Below are 10015 nucleotides of genomic sequence, written 5' to 3' on the forward strand. Positions count from 1 at the left end.
CCCGCTTGGACGTTTGGGTAAAGTCATCTAATGGATTTAATGCACCAAGGGTATTAAACCTCCTAGGTCATGAAATGTATGCTCTTAATAAAGGGTGTTGGTTTAGCTCTATCTTAGGCTGACTAAGAGTTGGCTTCCTATGACACAAGGTTCTCCCAAGCGGACAACTTGAGAGTGGAAAGTCCGTGGCCGTCGACTGCACCGCTGATCGACTAAATCCACAAGATCAATCCAACTAAAGGGGTAATTTAGTAGTGAACGGGCGCGAACCGCGAAGCCGTTTTAAGTGTGTGAATATGTGTGAGTTTTCCAGAAGTAGAGGAAATATGAACGGAATGACAGTTTATCAAAGCAGTAACACATAAACAGTTTATATCAAACAAACAGTTTATATCAAGCAATCAATTAATAGCATGTAAAAACAGTTAACAAACAAATAAAGTAATCAAAATAAGCACACAAAACCTATTTAAACTAAGTCTGTTATGGTTAGAACCTAAGTGAATCCCCAGCAGAGTCGCCAAGCTGTCACACCCCATTTTAACCGGAGGTTAAAGTAGAAGTACGACATATTGGAGATTCCTGTTTTTGTTTGTTTTAAGGAGTCGCCACCTAATTATTTATGGTGAATTAGGACACCTAAAGTTTATTAAAGTTATTTTTAAAGTTAACTCTTTTAAGGTCTGCGAAACTTGAGATTCTAGGTAAGGGTTCAATTAGTCTAAAAGGAAGGTATTAGGCACCCTTTAAGACCCATTAGCAATAGTTAACCGACCGGACTTATGATTAGTTAGGCTAAGTGTAAATATAGTATTATAGGAAAAGAAAATAGCTTTGTAAGTATGGCTAAAGTTATAGATAAGCATGTAAACATGCTATTTGTAAAAATAGAACTTATAAATAATAATTTGTATAAAAGAATACTCATCATGTTATTTTAAAATACAACTCATAAATGTTGTTGAAATTTTAAATGAAAGTGTAATAGTATTGTTTAAAATAATACTTGTAGAAAACACAATAATTTGTATAAAGAGTTTAGTTAAAATAAACTAAAAGAAACAGAATATGTAATGTTTATATGTATTCGGAGAAAAGTGAGCTATGCCGACTCACAAATTCAAAGAGTTATCGTAAGATTAATGTAAAATAAATATTAAAGGCTTCATATGAAGACTAGCAGTTTAATATATATATATATATATATATATATATATATATATATATATATATATATATATATATATATATATATATTGTGCTAAGGTTATTTCAAACAATTATGTATTTCAAGTGTTAGAAAATAATTAAAGTGGGAAAGTTATCCGTTGAAACTAATTTGCCTTTTATTTTTAGAATAAGCTAAGTTAGTGTAAAATTTGGGGCGTTTTAAAACTTCTAAAATAGTAAGTATAATTTATGGTTACTTTAGTCAAAAATATATAGTCATGATACTTTGAAAATCAACTATTCTAAAAATGATAAATATTGTGGATAATAGATAATTTCGATATAAACTAATGAAGCTTAATTGTTAGTCTTCTCTTTGAATTAACTACCCACAACTAAACTAAAATCTCTAATGTTACTAAAGTTTATCTAAATTAGCAAACACAATGTTAATCATACAATATACGTTAAATGCACATAAAAGAATAGGAATGAGGCAAATGGGCTCAGCCCATTAAAGAATGCTACTGTCCGCTACTGTTGCTGTTCACACCGATTGGGCTTTGGCCCAAATTTTATTTCCTTGCTTGGCCGTAAGTTGGCTGACTTGAAAGAGAAATTGCGTTGGCTCTGGCCCAATACCGAATGCAGGAGATGACGAGTCCCTTGGACTCGTGTGTGATAGTCATGCATAAAAAGACAAATGAAGGAAAGGATGATTAGTGTATGTATGATCAATAAATAAAGCTGCATGATGCAAAATCCCAGACGAGCAAATCAACAACTTCCTTGTTTAAAACACTTAATAAATGATTAGGACTAGACCAACCCTTTACTCAACATCAAAACAGCCAACGTGACTTAAACTACCCTTTGCCAAACAAGTAAAGGGACAAAGACCCAAGCAAGCGAAAGGCAAACCAGTTCAGTAACATTTTTCCATTGAAACAAATATGCATTCTTCTACAGCCAGGTAAAGCACCATCATCAAGAGGCTGTCGTATATGGTTTTAAAACAAGGTGACTTCCTATATTCATGTTTTCTATCATAAGTGTAAAGTATATCGCAAACAGGCATGTGATGATATTTAGCTTGATTAGGTCCCTGGCTCAACCGATCATACAGATCTTGGTACCCAGATCTTAAAGAAACCCAATATGTTCAAATTCAAGAAATTAGATAGCCTTAGAGTCACAGCCTCAGGAATTCGAATCTGGTCTTAAATAATATAAAGCTTTAACAGTGCTTATCTGGATGAGAACAGCCAGTAAGTTTAAAACATAAAATTGGCTTCTTCTTTTAACCAATCTTTAGCTCTTCATTAACAAACAAAGACCAAGAAACTTGAACAAAAGATCTTACAATCTCCGTTTATAAGTAGGAAACAAAATCTGATTAGCAAATACAAATTCGAATCGCTCTATCGAACTGAACCCATACGACAAACATTAAGATTGTTCAGGGGAATCAGTTAAACACAAAGAAGGTAATGTTCAAGATATCTTGATACTCTAACCTTAAAAGATGTTATCGGGACTAACAGATGCAAAATTCAAAATAATCATATAGCGACACGACCTATTAATAAATCTGATTCGAATTAGAATTTTCTCACAAATCCAAAAAAAACGATAGGAAGGTAATATCCTCCTCATCTGAACTCAAGCCAAACAGAGCCCAGGCCAATTATATCATAACCTAAACTCTTTCATATGTGTAGACATTTTATCATTAAATTTTAAACTGTAAGGCTATGTAAGGAAGATTTGCAGTATTGATCTCTATTCGGAGACACATAATGCCAGTTTTAATTCATTTAACGAACTGCTTGTGCACCCTTTTTTTATTTTTATTTTTTAAAAAGATACCAGCACAGTCGAGCAAATGATGGTATTGAATTCACAATAAAGTAGCACATTATAACAATAAGCTCAGACTCCTCCTAGGCTCACAGAATTGGAACATATACCTTGAATGCAAAAGAGGTTAGGCTCAGGATAAGATTGTGGAAGAAATAAGCAAGTCAATCATGTATGATGGTCACAACAAAATTAAGCAAAAAAGAAACTAAATTGTATTCACATGTGATAGGACCAGGGAGTTGGTTGGTTTCGAGCAGCTTCAATCATATATCGCAGGACACTCAAACTAGACTACAATTTTCTGACTTAAAACAGAGACAATTACTTAGCACATAAGATTCAAGCTAGGCAATAGGGAAAAACATAGGAGAATTTGCAGAGAAAACACAAACAAGACTGCCTAAGGGTGAAAGCAAAAGAAATGCATATTGATCCCAAAGTGGCAATGCTAGCATGATCAGAGTGAAATGGGCAACTTTACACAGTTCAAGATAAGTCATGATCAACTGAAGTACACAGGAAAGTGCAAGACTACAAGGGTCATGACTAAAAGATTTCGTCAACAGATGGCTTTAAACAACATTATGAGATTCATCAGAACACTGATACAATACCTAAGATATATACACCATGGTGTGTATACCAGGCATATATCGAGTGTATACCCACTGTAAGTCCTATATGTATTCGGCTTTAAATAGATTCTAAATCCTGGAAATTCAGCCTAAGCATTCAAATTTACAGTATACCTCTTTCAAATTCATTTGGCAATCAATAATCTATCCTAACAGCTCCCAAACATCAAACACAAAAAAAAAAAACATGACGACAGAGAAACTACATAGCTACTGAAAATATAGCAGAATAAGCTGAAATCTAAACAAAACAGAAGCTACAGACTGTAAATAATGTGTGTATCGAGTTTACCTTTTTTGTGCGCAATGAACTGAGGCGTCGAAGTCGTCGAATCTATGTTTTGAACAGGATGAACTCAAATTCTTTTGAGTTCTAAAACTCAACAAATCCGCAGAACAAAGTTTAAAAAAAAAAAAAAAATCAAATCGAATTTGTTGGAAACCCCTTTGTCGCGGCTAAAGTTCACCGGAAAAGGGAAAAATCAAGTGTGGAAGATGGTTGGGTCCCTCAAAACTGAATCAACTTTCTCAAAAAAATCTGGAAAAAAAAATCCCTCGAAATTTTTATATGCTTGACTTCGAAAAATAAAAGAGCAAACAGAAATAAGGTTTGGAATTTTCAAAACTCCTCTCCAGGAAACCGTCTCATCCCCTTTTTCAAAACTAAAAAAAATCAGTAGAAATAGCACAAAGATAAGACTAAACCGTAGTGGAAAGGTGAAGAATCTTCCCCCCTTCGAACTATCATTCGTCCTAGATTTATAGGGCTTCGTTTGGTTTGAGAAAGAGAGGAGCGTGGACAGAGAGTGGGGGACAGCGACGAGGAGAAGCGGGAATGGAGGAGAAGAAGAAGGCGGAAAAGAAGGAGAAAAGGGAGAAAGAAAGATGGAGCAGCGGCGGAAAGGATTGAGAAGAGAAAGAGAAGAGAATGAGGGATTAGGGTAGAAAAGTGAAGGGGTTGGGCTGGTCGGGTCGCGTGGAGGTAATGGGCTGGACTGAAATTAAAATGGTAGTGGGCTGGTCCGTTTGGGCTGAAAATATGGGTTGAAAATGTGGGTTGGGTATTGAAATGTGGGTTGTTTATTTGGGTAGGAAAATAATATTAAATTTGTATTTTGGGCCATTAATTTGGCTGAAAATTGTTGATCCTTCCTCCGCTATTTGAATTATTTTTGGGCTTCTAGTTTAATAACTGGTATAATATATATTATATAAATAATCAATATGTAGAAAAATAAATATTTTGCAAAGTTTTGTCTTGTAATTAATTTAACGATTCCAAACCCGAAAATGAAACGATGACTAACCGTTAAAAATTTGTGATAAAGTAATACTTGTAATGTTGAAAAATAAAAGTAGCAAAAAATAATAGCGGTGAAAATAAAGTATTTAGCTTATCAGTAAATTTAGAAACCCGGGTAAATTAAATAGGAAAGGGACAAAATTGGGTGTCAACAAATATTGTTCCTCAAGAGCTATATATGTCACTGTAAAACTAAAAAGAGGCAAATGATATTTTATCTATTTGCATTTGTTTTATGTTTAATTGTTTACATATGAAAGTTTTCCTTATTAGTATATGAAATTTTATTTTCGTCTATGCATATATATATGGTTTTTCAATTTTGGCAGTTCAGATTTTATCTTTTCTTTATTAACTAAATTCTATTTATCTTCTTTTTTGATTCTTTTAAACCCTTTTCCCTCATTGTTTGGTTTTTCCTCTTTTTTATAATTGATAATTCTTTATTGCTATAATGAAGGAAGAGAATAAAGAGTTGTAAGAGCAATGAAGAGTTGTAACATATGAGCATAATCAAAAGTTACAGTATAGGAATTAATAACATTTATTATATGTTACGTTGTAATGAAGGAAGGAAAATAAAGAGTTGTAAGAGCAACGAAGAGTTATAAAATATGAGCACAATAAGAATTTTACAGTATAGGAATTAATAAAATTTCCTGCTATTCCACTACTTAATTGGTTGTATTTCCTTCATATCTTAAACTAACGAGAAGCTCATGAAAATGTGATTGGACTGCTCTAGGTGATGAAAAGAAGTGAGTTGCATGTTAATATATGGTCCAAAATTTTGATTTTGATGTTGTTATGTGTTTTTTTTTCTTTATTTAACGTGACCGTGAATATAAGATGTTCAATATTTTTTTGTTTCAAAATCAGAATGGTTAAGGTCTCTTTATGTTTAACTTTTTTCGTTTTCTCAGTAATAATATTTTTCTTAGATTCTTTAGAAATCTTTTTTGTGCCATTGTAAAGCAATATAATTAATATTTCCATGACAAGACTTTTGGTTAGTTTTAGAAAAATAAAGATGTTGCGAGGGAAATGTCTTTGGGTTGAACTTATCAACGTGTATATTTATATTTTTGAAAACATTAAAAATATTTTTAGCTTTTCAAAAATCATATCCCACTTTAATTATTTTAATACTCATTCAAGCATTAAAAGAATATTATTTTTTAATTTAAAGAGGTTTCATGACTGCGCGAAGCGCGGACAAAATTCACTAGTATAATAATAATGTTATGTAAAGCGGAACAGAGAGTCCGAGACAATAAATACAAAAGGAAAAATAACTCACTATGATTTCACTTAACTATTTGTGTGACAATTACATGTAAACGAAAAGGGACATATATAAACTTATAAGATCCCTGATATTATTATCTGAACATGACATGATGACCATCCACCCACAGTAATTGAATCGATATTTCTGATACATTTATTCGTCTTCCAAGTTCCAACAACAAAACTTATTACTACCTACTAAAACACACTCAACATATAAATAGCCACCCTGTTTTTTTTTCTTTGCTGAGCTGTATAGCATGAAAAAGTAAGCGAAAAAGTAGCATGAATATTCTTCATATATATTCCATAGTAATTAATTAATTAGTTGCGAGGCCATCCTCCAAAGCCACCACCTCTAGGATATCCACCATATCCTCTCCTTGGATAACCGCCAGTATATCCATGGCCACCACCATATCCACCACCGTATCCACCACCACTGCCACCACCATATCCGCCACCGTATCCACCACCAAATCCACCACCATGGCCACCACCAAATCCCTGTCCTGGAAGTCCTCCAAATCTGCCTCCTGGAAATCCTGGAAGTCCTACTCCTTGAAATTTGGCGTCATTTGCATCATTTTCCTGTCCTGCACATGTAATCATATATATGCGTGTTAGTAAGGGTGACAAATGGACAGCTTATGCTGAATTTGGACGAATCAAAATGGCCTAAATTAACAAATGAATTATTACGCAGAATTTTACTTAACTAAAATGGGTTGAGTAAAGATGGGTTAAACAATGGGTCATATCCAACCCGCCCAACTCTTACCAAGTTTTAACTTTTTAAAATTTGTTTTCTTATAATTTTTGTAATTACCGAACAAAACTATTAGAATGAAATTCTTCTTTATTATAGATAATAAATATCCCCTTTGTCCTAATTTATGTGAAGAGATCAAAATACTTAATTTAGGATGTGAATTTCAGTATAGATTCTTTATTTTTTTTATAAAATTTGAAATTTACACATTAGAAAATTAAACGAAAAATATTATAAGACAACTTAGCTAACGATTCAAGATATTTAAAAAGAGGCTTGAGAAAATTACAATCAAAGAAAAAACGATTTGACTCGTCAAACAATAATACATTTACATAATATGGGACCGAGGGAGCGTACCGTAATCCAGGGGAGTGGTGGAGCTCTGAGCGAACTCCCTGGCGGCAACCTCTGAGGTTATCACGAGAAAAATAGTCAAAACAATTAGCAAAAATGCTTTTGATCCCATTTTTTGTTGCTAGAAACTATATAGTAAGATATAACTACCACTTGAATTATGATAATTGTAAGAAGGATGAGGAAACTAATTGTTGGGAATAAAATAGACCCGCAAAATAATATTCACGGTATTAGTGATAAACGCGGAACACTCAGTTATGGTTAAATCAGCAAGAATAAAATGCAGCAATAATGACACCAAGATTTTACGTGGAAACCCTTCTGAATAAGGGAAAAAACCACGGCCAAGAGGAGCAGCTGATATCACTATAGTAAGGAATTTTACACTGTGTAGTAACGAGTACAAATACTCCTAAGACCACTACACCCTCAAAAGAAATAACACTCTTTTGATTTTCCCACCTCACTACAATATCACTCACACTCTATTTTTCTTCACAGACTATTTTCTTACAGTCTATGGAATACCTCACTTTGCTCTCACTCAGATGTATTGTCTGAGATTTTGGTGTGTATAGCAAATGATCTTGATGATCTAACAAATGATAGAAAGCTTCCCTATTTATAGGGATGAAATGGAGCTATTGATGTCATCAGTGACATCACTTGAATGTAGAAAGTCAAGATGTTCACTATGAACACATTCAGTAGCCGATTTTCTCATTTCAACAATAGCTGCCAATTGTATATTTTGTCAAAAGGAAGAAAAAACTTTCTTCCTTAAAATAGGGGACTGGACCCCACAAATCTCCCCCTCCAGTCCCATTCACTTGAAGGAGGGTACACTGGCTTTTAGTTTGAGTGCATGCCGACAAGTTCTTTGCACAGTTCGAACTTGTCTCTCGATACCACCTTGGTCAGCATATCTGCAGGATTTTCACTCGTGTGAATCTTCTTGACTTGGAACAATTCGCTTTCCAATTGCTCACGAATCCAATGATATCTGACATCGATGTGTTTTGTTCTCGCATGGTACATGGAGTTCTTGCTCAAGTCTATTGCACTCTGACTGTCACAATAGACAACATACTCCATTTGCTGCAATCCAAGTTCTTGAAGGAATCTCTTGAGCCATATCATCTCTTTGCCAGCTTCAGTAGCCGCAATATACTCCGCTTCCGTTGTAGATAGTGCAACACACTTCTGCAACTTTGACTGCCATGATATAGCTCCCCCTGAAAAAGTAAACAAATATCCAGTAGTGGATTTTCTGTTATCAAGGTCACCTGCCATATCAGAATCTGTATAGCCCTTCAAAATTGGATTTGATCCTCCAAAACACAAGCATTCATCTGATCTTCCTCTTAGATACCTGAGTATCCACTTCACAGCTTCCCAATGCTCTTTCCCTGGATTTTTGAGAAATCTGCTAACAACACCGACTGCATGAGCAATATCTGGTCGAGTGCATACCATTGCATACATTAAACTTCCGACGGCAGAGGAATAAGGAATCTTGGCCATTCTCTGTTTTTCCTCTGTTGTTGTAGGACACATCTTTTTGCTCAATTTCAGATGACCAGGAAGAGGTGTGCTAACCCACTTAGCACTCTTCATATTGAAGCGCTCTAGTACACGTTCTATGTACTTTTTCTGCGACAAATAAAGCTTCTTTTCATCTCTTGAACGAGTAATTCTCATGCCCAAAATCTGCTTAGCATGACCCAAGTCTTTCATTGCAAAAGACTTACTCAACTGTTTCTTCAACTCGTCAATCCTGGAAGCATTTTTGCCTACAATCAACATATCATCCACATATAGCAGAAGGATGATAAAGTCACCATCAGAAAATCTTTGTACAAACACACAGTGATCCGAAGAAGTCTTCTTGTAGCCTTGCTCCCCCATAACAGACTCAAACTTCTTGTACCACTGTCTGGGAGCTTGCTTCAATCCATAGAGACTCTTCTTGAGTTTGCATACAAGATTTTCTTTACCTTTTGCCTTGAAGCCTTCAGGTTGTTCCATATAAATCTCCTCTTCTAAGTCACCATGAAGAAAAGCAGTCTTCACATCCATCTGCTCAATCTCCAAATCAAGACTAGTAGTCAAACCAAGAACTGTCCGAATGGAGGACATTTTCACGACAGGAGAAAATATTTCGTCAAAGTCAATACCTTTCCTTTGACCAAATCCCTTAACAACCAATCTAGTTTTGTATCTGGGCTTCAAGCTGTGTTCTTCGGCTTTAACTTTGAACACCCACTTGTTCTTCAAAGCTCTCATGCCCTTAGGCAAGTTCACCAACTCATAAGTATGGTTCTCACGCAGAGATTTCATCTCATCTTGCATGGCTTCAATCCATTGATCCTTGTGCTCATCTTCCATGGCCTCCTCATAACATTCAGGTTCTCCCCCATCAGTGAGTAATATATACTCATTAGGTGAATAACGGGAAGAAGGAACATGCTGTCTAGTAGACCTTCTAAGTGGAATATCTGACTCATCCACGACTTCATGAGTAGGAGCATCTACTTCATCAATAGCAGCATCGTTATCATCATCAACATGCTGATCTGGAACATGATTCTGGGCATCACCATCGTCATCGAGCCCACCAAC

At 34.9% G+C, this 10015-nt stretch overlaps 1 protein-coding gene across 1 annotated transcript; it reads right to left on the minus strand.

The window, feature by feature from the left end:
* Positions 1 to 6585: 6585 nt before the first annotated feature.
* On the minus strand, positions 6586 to 7502 carry LOC132610389 (glycine-rich protein 5-like). The gene is made up of 2 exons (XM_060324688.1): positions 7394 to 7502; positions 6586 to 6857 (listed from the first exon to the last, which is right to left on the minus strand). Exons 1-2 carry the CDS (start codon positions 7500 to 7502, stop codon positions 6586 to 6588), a joined length of 381 nt encoding a protein of 126 aa, XP_060180671.1.
* Between the last annotated feature and the right edge of the window lie 2513 nt (positions 7503 to 10015).

This window comes from Lycium barbarum, chromosome 9 (assembly GCF_019175385.1).
Source record: "Lycium barbarum isolate Lr01 chromosome 9, ASM1917538v2, whole genome shotgun sequence".
NCBI lineage: Eukaryota > Viridiplantae > Streptophyta > Magnoliopsida > Solanales > Solanaceae > Lycium > Lycium barbarum.

Bases quoted from the DNA above. Each gene is read 5' to 3' on its own strand.
- LOC132610389 (XM_060324688.1), bottom strand. From the start codon at position 7,502: ATGGGATCAAAAGCATTTTTGCTAATTGTTTTGACTATTTTTCTCGTG. The intron at 6,858-7,393 runs GTACGCTCCCTC...TTACATGTGCAG, and splicing joins CACCACTCCCCTGGATTACG to GACAGGAAAATGATGCAAAT.